A 22,244-nucleotide genomic window follows, 5' to 3' on the forward strand; every position below is an offset into this window, starting at 1 on the left:
AGGTGTGTATATTTCAAAGCGTGGAGTATTGTGGGAAAGGCAGATGAGCTGAGGGCCTGGATTGACACGTGGAATTATGACATCATAGCCATTACTGAAACTTGGCTACAGGAGGGGCAGGACTGGCAGCTCAGTGTTCCAGGGTTCCGATGTTTCAGACGTGATAGAGACAGAGGGATAAAGGGTGGGTGGTGGCTTTGCTTGTCAGGGAAAATATTGCAGCAGTGTTTCGGCAGGACAGATTAGATGGCTTGTCTACTGAGGCCATATGGGTGGAGCTGAGAAACAGGAAGGTATGACCACATTAATAGGGTTGTATTATGGACTACCCAATAGTCAGCGAGAATTAGAGGAGCAAATCTGCAGAGAGATAACAAACAACTGCAGGAGACAGAAATTTGTGATTGTAGAGGATTTTAATTTTCCACATATTAATTGGGACTCCCATACTGTTAAATGTCCAGATGGTTTTTAGTTTGTAAAATGTGTTCAGGAAAGTTTTCTAAATCAATGTATAGATGTACCAACTAGGGAGAATGCAATATTAGATCTCCTATTAGGAAATGAGTTAGGGCAGGTGACGGAAGTCTGTGTAGGGGAACACTTTCGTTCCAGTGATCATAACGTCATTAGTTTCAACTTGATCATGGATAAAGATAGATCTGGTCCTCGGGTTGACTTTCTAAACCTGAAAAGGTCCACGTTTGAAGAAATGAGAAGGGATCTATAAATTCGTAGATTGGGACAGGTTGTTCTCTGGCAAGGATGTGATTGGTAAGTGGGAGACCTTCAAAGGAGAAATTTTGAGAGTGCAGAGTTTGTATGTTCCTGTCAGGGTTAAAGGCAAAATGAATAAGAATAAGGAGCCTTGGCTATCGAGAGATATTGGAACTCTGATAAAGAAGAAGAGACATGTATAACATGTATAGCAACAGGGAGGAAATAAGATGCTTGAGGAGTATAAAAAGAGTAAGAAAATACTTAAGAAAGAAATCAGGAGGGCTAAAAGAGGACATGAGGTTGCTTTGGCAGTCAGGGTGAACGATAATTTTAAGAACTTCTACAAGTATGTTAAGAGCAAAAGGATAATAACGGATATAATTGATCCTCTTGAAGATCAGAGTGGTCGGCTATGTATGGAACTAAAAGAAATTGGAGAGATATTAAATGGGTATTTTGCAACTGTATTTACTAAGGAAACTAGAATGGAGTCTATGGAAACAAGTAGGGAGATCATGGAACTTATACAGATTAAAGAGAAGGAGGTGCTTGCTGTCTTGAGGCAAATCAGAGTAGTTAAATCCCCAGGACCTGACAGTGTATTCCCTCGGACCTTGAAGGAGACCAATGTTGAAATTGCAGTGGCCCTGGCATAAATATTATGTCGATATCCACGGATCGGTTGCCAGAGGATTGGAGGATAGCTCATGTAGTTCTGTTGTTTAAAAATGGCTCAAAAAGTAAGCCGTGAAATTATAGGCCGGTAAGTTTGACATCGGTAGTACATAAATTATTGGAAGGAATACTAAGAGATAGGATCTCCAGGTATTTGGATAGACAGGGACTTATTAGAAAAAGTCAGTATGGCTTTGTGCATGGTAGATCATGTTTAACCAATCTATTAAGAGTTTATCGAGGAAGTTACCAGGAAAGTGGATGAAAGGAAGGCAGTGGATGTTGTATACATGGCCTTCAGTAAGGCCTTTGGCAAGGTCCCGCATGGGAGGTTGGTTAGGAAGATTCAGTCGCTAGATATACATGGAGAGGCAGTAAATTGGATTAGACATTGGCTCAATGGAAGAAGCCAGAGAGTGGTAGTGGAGGATTGCTACTCTGAGTGGAGGCCAGTGACTAGTGGTGTGCCACGGGGATCAGTGCTGGGTCCATTGTTATTTGTCATCTATCTCAATAATCTGGATGAGAATGTGGCAAATTGGATCAGCAAATTTGCTGATGATACAAAGATTGGAGGTGTAGTGGACAGTGAGGAAGATTTTCAAAGCTTGCAGAGGGATTTGGACCAGTTGGGGGAATGGGCTGAAAAATGGCAGATAGAGTTTAATGCGGACAAATGTGAGGTATTGCACTTCGGAAGGTCAAACCAAGGTAGAACATACAAGGTAAATGTTAGGACACTGGGGAGGGCGGTAGAACAGAGGGATCTGGGAGTATAGATACATAATTCCCGAAAAGTGGCATCACAAGTAGATAGGGTCATAAAGAGAGCTTTTGGTACATTGGCCTTTATAAATCAAAGTACTGAGTATAAGAGTTGGAATGTAATGGTGAGGTTGTATAAGACATTGGTGAGACCGAATTTGGAGTATTGTATGCAGTTTTGATCACCTAATTGCAGGAAGCATATTAATAAGGTTGAAAGAGTGCAGAGAAGGTTTACAAAGGTGTTGCCGGGACTTGAGAAAAAAAACAGTGGTCATGGGTTAAGGGTGAAGGGGGAAAACATTAAAGGGAACATTGGGGGGGCTTCTTCACACAGAGAGTGGTGGGAGTGTGGAATGAGCTGCCAGATGAAGTGGTGAATGCGGGCTCCCTTTTGACATTTAAGAAAAACTTGGACAGGTATATGGATGAGAGGGGTAGGGAGGGATATGGGCCAGGTGCAGTTCAGTGGGACTAAGCAGAAAAATGGTTCAGCACAGCCAAGAAGGGCCAAAAGGCCTGTTTCTGTGCTGTAATGTTCTATGGTTCTATCTGAGGTGAAAGAGGTGCTGTTGTGCCTTTTTTCACCACACAATTGATGTGTACAGACCACGTGAGGTCCTCAGTGATGTGAATGCCGAGGAACTTAAAGCTGGTCACTGTCTCAACCCCAGATCCATTGATGTCAATAGGGGTTAGCCTATCTTCATTCCTCTTGTCTTTGCAACATTGCATCCAGCTTTTTTTGCGACACTGAGGGAGAAGTTGTTTTCTTGTCACCACTGTGTCTGGGGGGTGACTTCTTCTGCCTCATTATTATTTGAGATTTGGCCAATAAATATAGTATCCTCAGCAAATTTAATTAGCAGATTGGAGCTGTGGGTAGCGACACTGTCATGCGCATACAGAGAGTAAAGGAGGGAGCTTAGGACACAGCCCTGAGGGGCTCCTGTGTTGAGGTTCAGAGGGGCAGAGGTGAGGGAGCCCACTCTTACCACTTGCTGGTGATCTGACAGGAAATCCAGGACCCAGCTGCACAACGCAGGGTGAAGGCCGAGGTCTCTGAGCTTCTTGTCAAGCCTGGAGGGAATGATGGTATTGAATGCTGAACTGTAGTCTAATATCATTCTCACATAAGCATCCCTCTTCTTCAGATGTTTAAGGAGGTGTGCAGAGCAGTGGCTATTGTGTCATCTGTTGATCGGGTGTGTCGGTAGGTGAATTGTAGGGGGTCCAGTGTGGGTGGTAACAAGCTGCAGATGCAGTCCTTGACCAGTCTCTCAAAACATTTGCTTATTATTAAGGTGAGTGCGACAGAACGCCAGACGTTCAGACATGTTGCCTTAGTCGCTTTAGGTACAGGAACAATGGTGGATGATTTGAAGCAGGAGGGAACTCTACACTAGGAGAGGGTGAGATTAAAAATATCCGTAAATACACCTGCCAGTTGTGCCGCGCGCATCCTGAGTACCCGCCCTGGGACGCCGTCCGGTCCCGCAGGCTTGCGACTGTCCACTCGTTGGAAACACCTGCGAACTTCAGCCTCAGAGATGACCAATGTGCAGGTCGCTTTGTCGGCTCTCCTCGGGGTCTCAGTGTTGGCGATATCGAACCGAGCGTAAAGAGACTTAGATCCTCTGGGAGACAGGCAGCGATGTTGGCAGCACCACTGCACTTAGCTCTGAAGTCTGCATTGGGGTGCAGAGCTTGCCATAAGCTGTGTGTGTTGTTGGTGGAGAGCTGTGCCTGAATACGATCTCTGTATTGTCGTTTCGCAGCCTGGATGACTTTGCACAGATCGGAGCTGAACTTCTTGAGCTCCTGCTGATCACCGGCAATGTAAGCAGTCGGTCACACGGCTAGTGCTGTTCACACGGAACTGTTGATACAAATTTTGTGGTTTGGGAAGTCCTGATCGATTTCTGAAGGAAATCATCTCCCCTCTGTGACAATAACACACAATGGGGGATGTTGTTATTACTCAGCTGTGATAATAACAGCCGGGAACTCTCTTGGCAGCCGGAAAGGTTTACACAGCAGCACCAGGTACTCCAGATCTGGGGAACAAAAGGGTTTGAGGGCATGGACATTCTGGGGTTCCACCAAGCATTAATGATCATGAAACATACCCTAAATCCTGTTCTCTTCCCAAATAGGTGTGTGTGTGTGTGTGTGTGTGTGTGTGTGTGTGTGTGTCTGTGAGGGGGGGGTGGTACTAGATGACAACACGATTGTTGGTGACGGTAGGGGCCAATTCTGGATCTGTGGACTCGGGAGCAGTTGGGACATAGGGACAGCTGGGACGCAGGCGCTTGGGTAGTTGGATCCTTCTTGCATCCCCTCTTCTTTCCAGCAGTCGCTCTTCTGGGTTCCTCAGAATTCCTGGCTTTTCCGTGGATCAGCGGCTGCCACCCGTTGACCTCCATATTTACCTGAGAGAGCCTCTGCTTAATTTGGTCCTTGTACCTCCTGCGCGGGGCACCACGATCTCTCTTGCCCTGAGAGAGTTCTCCGTAGAGTACTGCTTTCGGTAACCTGGAGTTATCCATGCGAGACATGTGTCCTGTCAGACGGTGGATCTGGCTGAGCAGCAAAGTGGCTTCAGGGCCTGGAAGTTGAACTTATATAGCTGTGCATGTCTGTGTGATTATATGAAATATTAAACTAAATAAGTAGTGCAGAAATAGAAATAAAAAAGAGATTAGTGAGTCACTATCGATGGGTTCAATGTCCATTCAGAAACTGGATATCAGAGGAGAAGTTGTTCTGAGTCGTTGAGTGTGAGCCTTACTCCGTTCCTCATGAACCAGACGGTGATGCAGCCAGTTACAATGCTCTGCAAGTCACACCTGTAGAAATATTCGAGTGATGCTGGAAACTCCTGATGAAATATAGCCACTGTTGTGCCTTCTCTGTAGTTGCATCGATATATTGGGTCCAGGTTAGATACTTGGAGATATTGACAGCCAGGAATTTGAAATTGCTCACTCTTTCCACACCAGATCCCTCTGTGAGGACTGGTGTGTCGTGTTCCCTCATCTCGCCTTTTCTGAAATTCACAATTAGCTCTATTGACACACTGTCATAACGCAAGCAGGATTCAGCACTCCATACAAGCATATGCAAATCTGATAAGGGGTACACATCACTGAACGTAAATTAAAGCATAACCCATAAAAATGAAGAAACTATCATAATAGTAGAAACGTTAACCAATGGAAGAGTCTGACTCCCCACGGAGGACATCCACACGATCTGAGCCGATTAGATGTCGACAAGGAAGCGTCGAGCTCCTGTCTCAGAGTTGGATACCGATTCCCAGAAACAGAAGGGATCATTGTAGCAATACAGAACAAGGTTGTTGACACATGTAGTTATCAATAATACAGAATAAACGACTAATAGGTCCAAGACGATATATGCTGAAAATTATAAGAGAAACTACAACCAATCCGAATTTACAAGATCCTGCAGTAGTTCAACTGAATCTCATTACTTGCACAAGCACAATAAAATGGCGGACAACATTCACAAAAACATTGCTTAAACTACAACTGATGAAAACCACCATAATTTACTAAACGTACAAGCCTCTTCCACTTTTAGAGTTAGAGTCCTTCATATCATACTGCGTACGATCATTATTTCAGATAGGATAATACATGATCTGCGTTCGGATGTAATTTTACAGGATAAACAAGCAAAAGCAACTTTTTAAATATATATAGCCATTCCAAACACACATAACTTACAGAAATGAACTAGTAAAAAACAATACCAGAAATATGTTGAATTGAGAGGGCAAAATGAAAGACTATGGAACACGAACAGGGTATTATTTATCCCAATTGTAATATCAAGAACTGGTATCATCCTAAAGGCTTTACAGAATAGTATTAATAAATTAGGCCCACACGGCGATACTTGTGTAAATCATCGAAAACCCATAACACTATACACCACGAGAATAGTCTGAAATCTCCTGTCAATTGGGACACGAGTGTGCTTGGCTATGCCTGTACCTCAAGTTTTACCAGTTTAGGCTAAGATGATGATGATGATGATGATGATGATGATAATGATAATAATAATAATAATAATAATAATAATAATAATAATAATAATAATAATAATAATAATAATAATAATAATAATAATAATAATGACTTAATTATAAAGCACCTTTCATATAGACGATGCCGTTCAAACCACATCACAACGGGATAAAGTGCAAACTAGAAAATGAAAGACAAAATGTGTCAGTCCTAATATACACCTCAGACTTCTGCACAGTACTGTAGTTTAAGGTGTTGATTTCTAGTTTAGGAACATAGTCTCAAAAAAACTCAACGCTGAACTCCCAATGATCCTTTGGCCTTCTACCTTATCGTCTGCCTGCACTGCATTTTCTCGGCAACTGAAACACTGTTTCCCTGAACTATTCTGTTCCATTTTTCCTTGGACAACCTCATTGCACCGATGTGATGTAATGATCTATTTGGATCGTATGCAGAAAAGTTTTCCATTTTACAGTGGGGCTGTCACAATAATAAACCAATTTACCGATTCATTGTCAATAATACAGCGCCCCTTGGTTGCTTAAGATTGTTATAACCGGGGGGGAGGGGGGGGGTGACAGTGACAGTGCGGATGAGCTGCCGCGACCTATTAAATGCTCCCAGTGGCGAGTAGCCTCTGTCCAGCTCTTGGCCTTCACGTGCGGTTTAGCCACTAATCCCGGTGGAAGCGTTTCTTCCCACAGGAGAAGGGGCAGAGGTGGGTTACTGGTGCCTTACAACCAGTCGCTTTAGTTAAGATGTTAGTGGGGAGTGATGCTTGTTTAAGCTTCCTCAGAAAGTGCAATCGGGGAATGTTCACCTTCACAAATAACTAGAACTAGAACATGAGGATTGGACATTTTCAGGGACATCCATTGCTGTCAATTCCGTGTCTGTGAACAGAATTTTACTTTCTGTCCTAATATCCATGGAAGCATTGAATTTATTCATGTAATCTCAAACACTGAATGCTGAAATACCGTTATAAAGTTCTTTGTCAGATGAGTCATTTAATGTTTTGAATATGTTCTCTGTTCCCATGGAAGATGTTCAACAGAAACACAAGGAGACTTTGCGGGCACAAACTGAAACACTGAGAGTGAACACGATCCTGATGACGGAGAAGGTGAAGGTTTTCCAGCTGGTTGATCGATACGCTAAGCTCACGGTCATTTCTACTGTTCGGGATCGGAGACTGGTGGAACATGAGCTGCTGGCAAGAGGCAGAGACCATGAGGATTATAGAGAGAAACAACTCCGCAGACAGCTGGAAAAAATCCGTACTGATCAGTTATTCCAGAGCAGCTTTTCCCGGAGTAAATCCAAATCTGGGAGATCAGCAGCAGTGGCCGGAGTCCCGGGGATCGGGAAAACAACGATGGTACAAAAGATTGTTTATGACTGGGCCATGGGGAAAATATACCAACAGTTCCAGTTTGTCTTCAGTTTCAAATTCCGAGATTTAAACAGTATTAACTGTCGAATAAACCTGAAGGAACTGATTCTGGATCAGTATCCTTACTTTGGGGATTTCCTGAGAGAAGTCTGGAAGAACGCTGAGGGATTACTGTTTATATTCGATGGTTTAGATGAATTCAAACACAAAATCGATTTTGCGGACAGTCGGAGATATACAGAACCCAAGCACCAGTGCCCAGATCCCGAGTGGTGGTGTGAAGTGTCTGACATTGTGTACAGTTTAATCCAGGGCAAGCTGCTTCCAGGGTGTTCAGTGCTGGTGACCACCCGTCCCACTGCGTTACATTTATTGGAAAAGGCGCATATCAGTGTCTGGGCTGAAATCCTGGGATTTGTTGATGAGGAACGGAAGGAATATTTCATCAGACATTTTGAAGATCAGACGGTGGCGGAAGCTGTTTTCAATTACGTGAAGGAGAACGATATCCTGTACACCATGAGCTACAACCCCTCCTACTGCTGGATCCTCGCTCTGGCACTGGGCCCCTTCTTCACACAAAGAGTCAGGGACCCACAGCGAGTTCCCAAGACCATCACCCAACTGTACTCCTACTATATTTATAACATCCTGAAAAACCACGGCCGTGAGATTAAGAACCCCCGTGATGTGTTACTCAGGGTTGGTCAGATGGCCTTCAGAGGAGTGTCCGAGAAGAAGATTGTGTTTACAGATGGAGATTTGATCAAGTACAATCTTCAGCCTTCCCAGTTCCTGTCCGGGTTCCTGATGGAGCTTTTGGAGAGAGAGGATTCTGGCCGGAGCGTGGTGTACACATTCCCACACCTCACCATCCAAGAGTTTGTAGCTGCAGTCGCACAATTCCTGACTATACATCCCAGGGAAATCCTGAAATTCCTCACTGATGCCCACAGCACGACAGATGGGCGATTTGAGGTATTTCTCCGTTTTGTTGCTGGTCTCTCCTCCCCAATGACAGCTCGGGGCCTGGTGGAGTTTCTGGGCCCATTTCCGCATCAGACAACCTGCCGGGTGATTGACTGGGTGGAGGAGGAGGTTAAACGCCAGATTGGAAACACGAGGAGTAAAGCTGGTAAAAGGAGCCTCCTGAACACATTGCACTACCTGTTTGAGTCTCAGAATCATGGACTGGCTCAGGCCGCACTGGGATCTGTGGAAACACTTTCATTCCGTGGAATGACACTGACCCCGATTGACTGCGCGGTCCTGTCTCATGTAATCGGATTCTGTGATACAATAAAACACCTCAACCTGCAGGACTGCCACATTCAGTGTGAAGGAATCCGGCGGCTGGGACCCGGGCTGCACAAGTGCCAGGAGTTGACGTAACTCGATTTATCTCTCACTCTGAACTGTGAAACTGTTCAATTGTGTCATTTCAATGTGAAGAGATTTGGTTTAAACTGTGATAAATCAGATTGTGAAGAATTGTGACAAATGCCCAGGGGATCGGTCAGTCATTCCCCAAGGACGGGAGGGTTCTGTGGTTTCTTGTGAAGAGATGTTGGAGTCTTCATCAGATCAGTGAACAACGACCATGGGTTTAATGGTAGTAAATCACAGGAATGGCCGTGTTTCTCGCTGCCTGTGACACGTCCATTGACAATGTTCCTTCTCACTGTTACTGACACCCAGACCGACACTGACTGCAGCAGGTGGGTCAGAGATTCACAACCCCTTCCCGGTGAGGGACAAGAGACCGTCAGCAGACTGTCCCAGTGAGAAGAAAAGAAATACCGTTGTGAGATTGTCCTCCCTGTCCTTTCCTGTTTGTGACTTTGCTCACTACCAGATACACAGAGAGCGAGGCCGCATCTCCTCTGGGTCTCTGTTCAGACCCAACACAGGCGTACAAAAATTTTCTGCATCCTCTCGTCTTGTAGGATTATCGTTTATCTTTGGAATCCTTATGTGGGACCTCTTATCCCAATCGCCCTACGATTATTAGGGATCTCATCCCCATCCTCATTCCTGCTGTCGGCTCTCTATTACCCTTTCCTCATCCTCCAGATGAAATGTCTTTTCCCCACCCCCCTTCCTGCGGGATCTTTCTTCCCCATCCCGATTCCTCCTGTGCGATCTCTGTTTCCCATCCCTCTTCCTCTTGTGGGATCTCTCTTCCCCATCCCACTTCCTCCTGTTGGATCTCTCTTCCCCATCCCCCTTCCTCCTGTGGGAACTCTCTTCCCCATCCCCCTTCCTCCTGTGCGATCTCTGTTTCCCATCCCACTTCCTCTTGTGGGATCTCTCTTCCCCATCCCCCTTCCTCCTGTTGGATCTCTCTTCCCCATCCCCCTTCCTCCTGTGGGAACACTCTTCCCCATCCCCCATCCACCTGTGAGATCTCTGTTCTCCATCCCCCATCCTCCTGTGGGATCTCTCTTCCCCATCCCCCTTCCTCATGTGGGATCTCTCTTCCACATCCCCCTTCCTCCTGTGGGATCTCTCCACCATCTCCCTTCCTCCTGTGTGATCTCTCTTCCCCGTCCACCTTCCTCCTGTGGGATCTCTCTGCTCCGTCCCCCTTGCTCCTGAGGGATCTCTCTTCCCCGTCCCCCTTCCTCTTCTGGGATACCTCTTCCCCGTCCGCATTCCTCCTGTGGGTTCTCCCTCCCCCGTCCCCCTTCCTCCTGTGGGATCTCTCTCCCACATCCCCCTGCCTCCTGTGGGATCTCTCTCCCCCATCCCCCTTCGTCCTGTGGGATCTCTCTCCCCCGTCCCCCTTCCTCCTGTCGGAACTCTCTCCACCATCTCCCTTCCTGCTGTGGGATATCTCTTCCCCGTACCCCTTCCTCCTGTGGGATCTCTCTGCTCCGTCCCCCTTGCCCAGTGGGATCGCTCGTCCCCGTCCCCCTTCCACTTGTGGGATATCTCTTCCCCATCCCCCTTCCTCCTGTGGGATTTCTCTCCCCCATCCCCCTTCCTCCTGTGGGATTCTGCCCCCATCCCCCTTCCTCCTGTGGGATCTTTCTGCTCCGTCCCCATTCCACCTGTGGGATCTCTCTTCCCCGTCCCCCTTCCTCCTGTTTAATCTCTCTCCCCCGTCCCCCTTCCACCTCTGGGATCTCTCTCCCCCGTTCCCCTTCCTCCTGTGGGATCTCTTTCTCCCGTTCCCCTTCCTCCAGTGGGAACTCTCTCTCACATCCCCCTTCCTCCTGTGGGATCTCTCTTCCACATCCTACTTCCTCCTGTGGGATCTCTCTCCCCCATCCCCTTCCTCCAGTGGAATCTCTCTCCCCCATTCCCCTTCCGCCTGTGGGATCTCTCTCCCCGTTCCTCCTGTGGGATCTCTCTCCCCCATGCCCTTCCGCCTGTGGGATCTCTCTACCCCTTGCTCCTGTGGGATTTCTCTCCCACATCCCCTTACTCCTGTTGGAACTCTCTCCCACATCCCCCTTCCTCCTCTGGGATCTCTCTCCCACATCCCCCATCCACCTGTGGGATATCTCTCCCACATCCCCCTTCTTCCTGTGGGAACTCTCTCCCACATCCCCCTTCTTCCTGTGGGAACTCTCTCCCACATCCCCCTTCCTCCTGGGGGAACTCTCTCCCACATCCCCATTCCACCTGCGGGATCTCTCTCCCCCATCCACCTTCCTCCTGTGGGATCTCTCTTCCCAATCCCCCTTACTCCTGTGGGATCTCTCTTCACCTTCCTCCTTCCTCCAGGGGGAACTGTCTCCCACATCCCCATTCCACCTGCGGGATCTCTCTCCCCGATCCCACTTCCTCCTGTGGGATCTCTCCCCCACATCCCCCTTCCTCCTGTGGGATCTCTCTCCCACATCCCCCTTCTTCCTGTTGGCACTCTCTCCCACATCCTTCTTCCTCCTGGGGGAACTCTCTCCCACATCCCCATTCCACCTGCTGGATCTCTCTCCCCCATCCCCCTTCATCCTGTGGGATGTCTCTTCCACAACCCCGTTCCTCCTGTGGGATCTCTCTTTACCTTCCTCCTTCCTCCTGAGGGATCTCTCTTCCCTATCCTCCTTCCTCCAGTGGGTTCTCTAATCCCCATCTCCCTACCCCTGTGTGATCTGTCTTCCCCATTCGGCTTCCCCCTGTGGGATCTATCTTCCCCATCCCGCTTCCTCCCATGGGATCTCTCTAACCATACACCTTGTAGGGCCTCTATTCCCATCCCCCCTACTCCCAGGGGGGTTTCTCTACCCCATCCACTTACCTTCTGTGGGATCCATTTTCCCCATCCCAAATCCCCCTGCGGGAACTTTGTTCCCCTTTCTGCTTCCTCCTGTGGGATCTCTAACCTCCATCTCCCTTCCCCCTTTGGGATCTCTCTTCCCCATCCCGCTTCCCCGTGTGGGATCCCTCTTCCCCGTCCCCATTCCTCCTGTGGGATCTCTCTCCCCCGTCCCCCTTCCTCTTGTGGGATTTCTCTCCACCATCCCCCTTCCTCCTTTGGGATCTCTGTCCCCCATCCCCATTTCTCCTGTGGGATCATTCTGTTCCGTCCCGATTCCTCCTGTGGGATCTCTCTTCCCTGTCCCCCATCCTCCTGTTTGATCTCTCTCCCCCGTACCCCTTCCTCCTCTGGGATCTCTCTCCCACATCCCCCTTCCACCTGCGGGATCTCTCATCCCCATCACCCTTCCTGCTGTGGGACCTCTTTTACCCATCCCCCTTCCTCCTGTGGGATCTCTCTCCCCCATCCCCCTTCCTCCTGTGGGATCTCTCTCCCGATCCCCCTTCCTCCTGTGGGATCTCTCTCCCCCATTCCCCTTCCTCCTGTGGGACCTCTCTGCTCCATCCCCCTTCCTCCTGTGGGATCTCTCTCCCCCATCCCCCTCTCTCTTGTGGGATCTCTCTCCCCCATCCCCCTTCGTCCTGTGGGATCTCTCTCCCCCGTCCCCCTTCCTCCTGTGGGAACTCTCTCCACCATCTCCCTTCCTGCTGTGGGATATCTCTTCCCCGTACCCCTTCCTCCTGTGGGATGTCTCTGCTCCGTCCCCCTTGCCCAGTGGGATCTCTCGTCCCGGTCCCCCTTCCACTTGTGGGATATCTCTTCCCCATCCCCCTTCCTCCTGTGGGATTTCTCTCCCCCATCCCCCTTCCTCCTGTGGGATTCTGCCCACATCCCCCTTCCTCCTGTGGGATCTTTCTGCTCCGTCCCCATTCCACCTGTGGGATCTCTCTTCCCCGTCCCCCTTCCTCCTGTTTAATCTCTCTCCCCCGTTCCCCTTCCTCCGGTGGGAACTCTCTCTCACATCCCCCTTCCTCCTGTGGGATCTCTCTTCCACATCCTACTTCCTCCTGTGGGATCTCTCTCCCCCATCCCCTTCCTCCAGTGGAATCTCTCTCCCCCATCCCCCTTCCGCCTGTGGGATCTCTCTCCCCCATGCCCTTACGCCTGTGGGATCTCTCTACCCCTTGCTCCTGTGGGATCTCTCTCCCACATCCCCTTACTCCTGTTGGAACTCTCTCCCACATCCCCCTTCCTCCTCTGGGATCTCTCTCCCACATCCCCCATCCACCTGTGGGATCTCTCTCCCACATCCCCCTTCTTCCTGTGGGAACTCTCTCCCACATCCCCCTTCTTCCTGTGGGAACTCTCTCCCACATCCCCCTTCCTCCTGGGGGAACTCTCTCCCACATCCCCATTCCACCTGCGGGATCTCTCTCCCCCATCCACCTTCCTCCTGTGGGATCTCTCTTCCCAATCCCCCTTTCTCCTGTGGGATCTCTCTTCACCTTCCTCCTTCCTCCAGGGGGAACTGTCTCCCACATCCCCATTCCACCTGCGGGATCTCTCTCCCCGATCCCACGTCCTCCTGTGGGATCTCTCCCCCACATCCCCCTTCCTCCTCTGGGATCTCTCTCCCACATCCCCCTTCTTCCTGTTGGCACTCTCTCCCACATCCTTCTTCCTCCTGGGGGATCTCTCTCCCCCATCCCCCTTCCTCCTGTGGGATCTCTCTCCCGATCCCCCTTCCTCCTGTGGGATCTCTCTCGCCCATCCGCTTCCTCCTGTGGGATCTCTCTCCCCCATCCCCCTTCCTCTTGTGGGATCTCTCTTCCACATCCCCCATCCTCCTGTGGGATCTCTCTGCACCATCCCATTTCCTCCTGTGGGATCTCTCTTCCCCATCCCCTTTCCACTTGTGGGATCTCTCTGCCCCATTCCCCTTCCTCTTGTGGGATCTCTGTCCCCCATCCCCATTCCTCCTGTGGGATCTCTCTTACCCGTCCCCCTTCCTCCTGCTTGATCTCTCTCCCCCGTCCCCCTTCCTCCTCTGGGATCTCTCTCCCCCGTTCCCCTTCCTCCTGTGGGATCTCTCTCCCCCATTCCCCTTCCTCCTGTGGGATCTCTCTCCCACATCCCCCTACCTCCTGTGGGATCTCTCTCCCCCATCCCCTTCCTCCTGTGGGATCTCTCTCCCCCGTCCCCCTTCGTCCTGTGGGATCACTCTTCCCCGTCCCCCTTCTTCCTGAGGGATCTCTCTCCACCTTCCTCCTGTGGGATCTCTGTCCCCCATCCCCTTCCTCCTGTTGGAACTCTCTCCCACATCCCCCTTCCTCCTCTGGGATCTCTCTCCCACATCCCCTTTCCTCCTCTGGGATCTCTCTCCCACATCCCCCTTCTTCCTGTTTGAACTCTCTCCCACATCCCCCTTCCTCCTGGGGGAACTCTTTCCCACATCCCCATTCCACCTGCGGGATCGCTCTCCCCCATCCCCCTTCCTCCTGTGGGATCTCTCTCCCACATCCCCATTCCTCCTTTGGGATCTCTGTCCCCCATCCCCATTTCTCCTGTGGGATCATTCTGCTCCGTCCCCATTCCTCCTCTGGGATCTCTCTCCCACATCCCCCTTCTTCCTGTTTGAACTCTCTCCCACATCCCCCTTCCTCCTGGGGGAACTCTTTCCCACATCCCCATTCCACCTGCGGGATCTCTCTCCCCCATCCCCCTTCCTCCTGTGGGATCTCTCTCCCACATCCCCATTCCTCCTGTGGGATCTCTCTCCCACATCCCCCTTCTTCCTGTGGGAACTCTCTCCCACATCCCCATTCCACCTGCGGGAACTCTCTCCCCCATCCCCCTTCCTCCGGTGGGATCTCTCTTCCACATCCCCCTTCCTCCTGTGGGAACTCTCTCCCACATCCCCCTTCCTCCTGGGGGAACTCTCTCCCACATCCCCATTCCACCTGCGGGATCTCTCTCCCCCGTCCCCCTTCCTCCTGTGGGATCTTTCTTCCACATCCCCCTTCCTCCTGTGGGATCTCTCTTACACATCCCCCTTCCTCCTGTGTGATCTCTCTTCCCCCTCCCGCTTCCCCCTGTGGGATCTACCTTCCCCATCCCGCTTCCTCCCATGGGATCGCTCTAACCATACACCTTGTAGGGCCTCTATTCCCATTCCCCCTACTCCCAAGGGGGTTTCTCTACCCCATCCCCTTACCTTCTGTGGGATCCATTTTCCCCATCCCAAATCCTCCTGCGGGATCTTTGTTCCTATTTCTGCTTCCTCCTGTGGGATCTCTAATCCCCATCTCCCTTCCCCCTATGGGATCTCTCTTCCCCATCCCGCTTCCCCCTGTGGGATCCCTCTTCCCCGTCCCCATTCCTCCTGTGGGTTCTCTCTCCCCCGTCCCCCTTCCTCCTTTGGGATCTCTCTCCCCCGTCCCCCTTCCTCCGGTGGGATTCTGCCCCCATCCCCCTTCCTCCTGTGGGATCTTTCTGCTCCGTCCCCATTCCACCTGTGGGATCTCTCTTCCCCGTCCCCCTTCCTCCTGTTTAATCTCTCTCCCCCGTCCCCCTTCCACCTCTGGGATCTCTCTCCCCCGTTCCCCTTCCTCCTGTGTGATATCTATCTCCCGTTCCCCTTCCTCCTGTGGGAGACTTCCTCCTGTGGGAACTCTCTCCCACATCACCCTTCCTCCTGTGGGATCTCTGTCCCCCATCCCCCTTCCTCCTGTGGGATCTCTCTCCCCCATTCCCCTTCCTCCTGTGGGATCTCTCTTCCACATCCCCCTTCCTCCTGTGGGATCCCTCTTCCACATCCTACTTCCTCCTGTGGGATCTCTCTCCCCCATCCCCTTCCTCCTGTGGAATCTCTCTCCCCTATCCCCCTTCCTCCTGTGGGATCTCTCTCCCCGTTCCTCCTGTGGGATCTCTCTCCCCCATGCCCTTCCGCCTGTGGGATCTCTTTCCCCCTTCCTCCTCTGGGATCTCTCTCCCACATCCCCCATCCACCTGTGGGATCTCTCTCCCACATCCCCCTTCTTCCTGTGGGAACTCTCTCCCACATCCCCCTTCTTCCTGTGGGAACTCTCTCCCACATCCCCCTTCCTCCTGGGGGAACTCTCTCCCACATCCCCATTCCACCTGCGGGATCTCTCTCCCCCATCCACCTTCATCCTGTGGGATCTCTCTTCCCAGTCCCCCTTACTCCTGTGGGATCTCTCTTCACCTTCCTCCTTCCTCCAGGGGGATCTGTCTCCCACCTCCCCATTCCACCTGCGGGATCTCTCTCCCCGATCCCACTTCCTCCTGTGGAATCTCTCTCCCGCATCCCCCTTCCTCCTGTGGGATCTCTCTCCCACATCCCCCTTCTTCCTGTGGGAACTCTCACCACCATCTCGCTTCCTCCTGTGGGAAATCTCTCCCACATCCCCCTTCCACCTGCGGGATCTCTCTCCCCCATCCCCCTTCCTCCTGTGGGATCTCTCTTCCACATCCCCGTTCCTCCTGTGGGATCTCTCTTTACCTTCCTCCTTCCTCCTGAGGGATCTCTCTTCCCTATCCCCCTTCCCCCAGTGGGATCTCTAATCCCCATCTCCCTAACCCTGTGTGATCTGTCTTCCCCATTCCGCTTCCCCCTGTGGGATCTATCTTCCCCATCCCGCTTCCTCCCATGGGATCTCTCTAACCATACACCTTGTAGGGCCTCTATTCCCATCCCCCCTACACCCAGGGCGTTTTCTCTACCCCATCCCCTTACCTTCTGTGGGATCCATTTTCCCCATCCCAAATCCCCCTGCGGGAACTTTGTTCCCCTTTCTGCTTCCTCCTGTGGGATCTCTAACCCCCATCTCCCTTCCCCCTTTGGGATCTCTCTTCCCCATCCCGCTTCCCCGTGTGGGATCCCTCTTCCCCGTCCCCATTCCTCCTGTGGGATCTCTCTCCCCCGTCCCCCTTCCTCTTGTGGGATTTCTCTCCACCATCCCCCTTCCTCCTTTGGGATCTCTGTCCCCCATCCCCATTTCTCCTGTGGGATCATTCTGCTCCGTCCCCATTCCTCCTGTGGGATCTCTCTCCCCCGTACCCCTTCCTCCTCTGGGATCTCTCTCTCCCGTTCCCCTTCCTCCTGTTTGATCTCTCTCCCCCGTCCCACATCCTCCTCTGGGATCTCTCTCCCCCGTCCCCCTTCCTCCTGTGTGATCTCTCTCCACCATCTCGCTTCCTCCTGTGGGAAATCTCTCCCACATCCCCCTTCCACCTGCGGGATTTCTCTCCCCCATCCCCCTTCCTCCTGTGGGATTCTGCCCCCATCCCCCTTCCTCCTGTGGGATCCTTCTGCTCCGTCCCCATTCCACCTGTGGGATCTCTCTTCCCCGTCCCTCTTCCTCCTTTTTAATCTTTCTCCCCCGTTCCCCTTCCTCCTGTGGGATCTCTTTCTCCCGTTCCCCTTCCTCCTGTGGGAGACTTCCTCCTGTGGGAACTCTCTCCCACATCCCCCTTCCTCCTGTGGGATCTCTGTCCCCCATCCCCCTTCCTCCTGTGGGATCTCTCTCCCCCATTCCCCTTCCTCCTGTGGGATCTCTCTTCCACATCCCCCTTCCTCCTGTGGGATCTCTCTTCCACATCCTACTTCCTCCTGTGGGATCTCTCTCCCCCATCCCCTTCCTCCAGTGGAATCTCTCTTCCCCCATCCCCCTTCCTCCTGTGGGATCTCTCTCCCCGTTCCTCCTGTGGGATCTCTCTCCCCCATGCCCTTCCGCCTGTGGGATCTCTCTACCCCTTGCTCCTGTGGGATCTCTCTCCCACATCCCCTTACTCCTGTTGGAACTCTCTCCCACATCCCCCTTCCTCCTCTGGGATCTCTCTCCCACATCCCCCATCCACCTGTGGGATCTCTCTCCCACATCCCCCTTCTTCCTGTGGGAACTCTCTCCCACATCCCCCTTCTTCCTGTGCGAACTCTCTCCCACATCCCCCTTCCTCCTGGGGGAACTCTCTCCCACATCCCCATTCCACCTGCGGGATCTCTCTCCCCCATCCACCTTCCTCCTGTGGGATCTCTCTTCCCAATCCCCCTTACTCCTGTGGGATCTCTCTTCACCTTCCTCCTTCCTCCAGGGGGAACTGTCTCCCACATCCCCATTCCACCTGCGGGATCTCTCTCCCCGATCCCACTTCCTCCTGTGGGATCTCTCCCCCACATCCCCCTTCCTCCTGTGGGATCTCTCTCCCACATCCCCCTTCTTCCTGTTGGCACTCTCTCCCACATCCTTCTTCCTCCTGGGGGAACTCTCTCCCACATCCCCATTCCACCTGCGGGATCTCTCTCCCCCATCCCCCTTCATCCTGTGGGATCTCTCTTCCACATCCCCGTTCCTCCTGTGGGATCTCTCTTTACCTTCCTCCTTCCTCCTGAGGGATCTCTCTTCCCTATCCCCCTTCCTCCAGTGGGTTCTCTAATCCCCATCTCCCTACCCCTGTGTGATCTGTCTTCCCCATTCCGCTTCCCCCTGTGGGATCTATCTTCCCCATCCCGCTTCCTCCCATGGGATCTCTCTAACCATACACCTTGTAGGGCCTCTATTCCCATCCCCCCTACTCCCAGGGGGGTTTCTCTACCCCATCCCCTTACCTTCTGTGGGATCCATTTTCCCCATCCCAAATCCCCCTGCGGGAACTTTGTTAACCTTTCTGCTTCCTCCTGTGGGATCTCTAACCTCCATCTCCCTTCCCCCTTTGGGATCTCTCTTCCCCATCCCGCTTCCCCGTGTGGGATCCCTCTTCCCCGTCCCCATTCCTCCTGTGGGATCTCTCTCCCCCGGCCCCTTCCTCTTGTGGGATTTCTCTCCACCATCCCCCTTCCTCCTTTGGGATCTCTGTCCCCCATCCCCATTTCTCCTGTGGGATCATTCTGTTCCGTCCCCATTCCTCCTGTGGGATCTCTCTTCCCCGTCCCCCATCCTCCTGTTTGATCTCTCTCCCCCGTACCGCTTCCTCCTCTGGGATCTCTCTCTCCCGTTCCCCTTCCTCCTGTTTGATCTCTCTCCCCCGTCCCACTTCCTCCTCTGGGATCTCTCTCCCCCGTCCCCCTTCCTCCTGTGTGATCTCTCTCCACCATCTCGCTTCTTCCTGTGTGGAAATCTCTCCCACATCCCCCTTCCACCTGCGGGATCTCTCATCCCCATCACCCTTCCTCCTGTGGGACCTCTTTTCCCCATCCCCCTTCCTCCTGTGGGATCTCTGTCCCCCATCCCCCTTCCTCCTGTGGGATCTCTCTCCCGATCCCCCTTCCTCCTGTGGGATCTCTCTCGCCCATCCCCTTCCTCCTGTGGGATCTCTCTCCCCCATCCCCCTTCCTCTTGTGGGATCTCTCTTCCACATCCCCCATCCTCCTGTGGGATCTCTCTGCCCCATCCCATTTCCTCCTGTGGGATCTCTCTTCCCCATCCCCTTTCCACTTGTGGGATCTCTCTGCCCCATCCCACTTCCTCTTGTGGGATCTCTGTCCCCCATCCCCCTTATTCCTGTGGGACCTTTCTGCTCCGTCCCCATTCCTCCTGTGGGATCTCTCTTCCCCGTTCCCCTTCCTCCTGTTTGATCTCTCTCCCCCGTCCCCCTTCCTCCTCTGGGATCTCTCTCCCCCGTTCCCCTTCCTCCCGTGGGATCTCTCTCCCCCATTCCCCTTCCTCCTGTGGGATCTCTCTCCCACATCCCCCTACCTCCTGTGGGATCTCTCTCCCCCATCCCCTTCCTCCTGTGGGATCTCTCTCCCCCGTCCCCCTTCGTCCTGTGGGATCACTCTTCCCCGTCCCCCTTCTTCCTGTGGGATCTCTCTCCACCTTCCTCCTGTGGGATCTCTCTCCCCCATCCCCTTCCTCCTGTTGGAACTCTCTCCCACATCCCCCTTCCTCCTCTGGGATCTCTCTCCCACATCCCCTTTCCTCCTCTGGGATCTCTCTCCCACATCCCCCTTCTTCCTGTTTGAACTCTCTCCCACATCCCCCTTCCTCCTGGGGGAACTCTTTCCCACATCCCCATTCCACCTGCGGGATCTCTCTCCCCCATCCCCCTTCCTCCTGTGGGATCTCTCTCCCACATCCCCATTCCTCCTGTGGGATCTCTCTCCCACATCCCCCTTCTTCCTGTGGGAACTCTCTCCCACATCCCCCTTCCTCCTGGGGGAACTCTCTCCCACATCCCCATTCCACCTGCGGGATCTCTCTCCCCCATCCCCCTTCCTCCTGTGGGATCTCTCTTCCACATCCCCCTTCCTCCTGTGGGATCTCTCTTACACATCCCCCTTCCTCCTGTGGGATCTCTCTTCCGCATCCCCCTTCCTCCTGTGGGATCTCTCTTCACCTTCCTCCTTCATCCTGTGGGATCTCTCTTCCCTATCCCCCTTCATCCTGTGGGATCTCTAATCCCCATCTCCCTTCCCCCTGTGTGATCTCTCTTCCCCATCCCGCTTCCCCCTGTGGGATCTACCTTCCCCATCCCGCTTCCTCCCATGGGATCGCTCTAACCATACACCTTGTAGGGCCTCTATTCCCATTCCCCCTACTCCCAGGGGGGTTTCTCTACCCCATCCCCTTACCTTCTGTGGGATCCATTTTCCCCATCCCAAATCCTCCTGCGGGATCTTTGTTCCTATTTCTGCTTCCTCCTGTGGGATCTCTAATCCCCATCTCCCTTCCCCCTATGGGATCTCTCTTCCTGAATCCCGCTTCCCCCTGTGGGATCCCTCTTCCCCGTCCCCATTCCTCCTGTGGGTTCTCTCTCCCCCGTCCCCCTTCCTCCTTTGGGATCTCTCTCCCCCGTCCCCCTTCCTCCTGTGGGATCTCTCTTCCCTATCCCTTTCCTCCGGGGGGATCCGTCTTCCCCATCCCCCTTCCTTTGTGATCTCTCTCCCCCATCCCCCTTCCTCTGTGGGATATCTCTTCCCCTTCCCCCAACCGCCTGTGGGATCTCTCTTCCCAATCCCTTTCCTCCGGTGGGATCCCTCTTCCCCATTCCCCTTCCTGTGGGATCTCTATCCCCCATCCCCCTTCCTCCTGTGGGATCTCTCTCCCCCGTCCCCGTTGCTCCTGTGGGATCTCTCTTCCCCATCCCCCATCCTCCTGTGGGATCTCTCTCCACCATCCACCATTCCTATTGTGGGATCTCTCTACCCCATACCCCTTCCTCTTGTTGGATCCCCGTTCCTCCTGTGGGATTTCTCTTCCCCATCTCCCTTCCTCCTCTGGGATCTCTCTCCCCCGTTCCCCTTCCTCCTGTGGGATCTCTTTCTCCCGTCCCCCTTCCTCGTGTGGGAGACTTCCTCCTGTGGGAACTCTCTCCCACATCCCCCTTCCTCCTGTGGTATTTCTCTCCCCCATCCCCTTCCTCGTGTGTGATCTTTCTCCCCCGTCACCCTTCCTCCTGTGGGATCTCTCTTCCCCGTCCCCCTTCTTCCTGTGGGATCTCTCTCCACCTTCCTCCTGTGGGATCTCTCTCCCCCTTCCTTCTGTAGGATCTCTCTCCCCCATCCCCTTCCTCCTGTTGGAACTCTCTCCCACATCCCCCTTCCTCCTTTGGGATCTCTCTCCCACATCCCCCTTCCTCCTGTGGGATCTCTCTCCCACATCCCCCTTTTTCCTGTGGGAACTCTCTCCCACATCCCCATTCCACCTGCGGGATCTCTCTCCCCCATCCCCCTTCCTCCTGTGGGATCTCTCTTCCACATCCCCCTTCCTCCTGTGGGATCTCTCTTTCACATCCCCCTTCCTCCTGTGGGATCTCTCTCCTCCATCCCCCTTCCACCTGTGGGATCTCTCTTCCACATCCCCCTTCCTCCTGTGGGATCTCTCTTCCCCATCCCCCTTCCTCCTGTGGGATCTCTCTTCCACATCCCCCTTCCTCCTGTGGGATCTCTCTTTCACATCCCCCTTCCTCCTGTGGGATCTCTCTCCCACATCCCCCTTCCTCCTGTGGGATCTCTCTCCCACATCCCCCTTCTTCCTGTGGGAACTCTCTCCCACATCCCCCTTCCTCCTGGTGGAACTCTCTCCCACATCCCCATTCCACCTGCGGGATCTCTGTCCTCCATCCCCCTTCCTCCTGTGGGATCTCTCTTCCACATCCCCCTTCCTCCTGTGGGATCTCTCTTCCACTTCCCCCTTTCTCCTGTAGGTTCTCTCTCCCCCATCCCCTTCCACCAGTGGGATCTCTGTCCCCCATCCCCTTCCTCCTGTGTGATCTGTTTCCCCCATCCCCTTTCCTCCTGTGGGATCTCTCTCCGCCACCCTCCTTCCTCCTGTGGGATCTCTCTTCCCCATCCCACTTCCTACTGTGGGATCTCTCTTCCCCATCCCACTTCCTCCTGTGGGAT

General features: G+C 52.8%; 1 protein-coding gene across 1 annotated transcript in view; it reads left to right on the forward strand.

Annotated features, from left to right (window-relative positions):
• LOC140722330 (NACHT, LRR and PYD domains-containing protein 3-like) overlaps positions 1–22,244 on the forward strand; it is a 49,946-nt gene that overhangs the window by 25,783 nt on the left and 1,919 nt on the right. Inside the window, exon 8 of the mRNA XM_073037106.1 lies at positions 7,265–9,002. Within this exon, the coding sequence (XP_072893207.1) occupies positions 7,265–9,002 (1,738 nt within the window). The remainder of the gene's footprint in view (positions 1–7,264; positions 9,003–22,244) is intronic.

Source organism: Hemitrygon akajei, unplaced genomic scaffold (genome assembly GCF_048418815.1).
Source record: "Hemitrygon akajei unplaced genomic scaffold, sHemAka1.3 Scf000075, whole genome shotgun sequence".
Lineage (NCBI taxonomy): Eukaryota > Metazoa > Chordata > Chondrichthyes > Myliobatiformes > Dasyatidae > Hemitrygon > Hemitrygon akajei.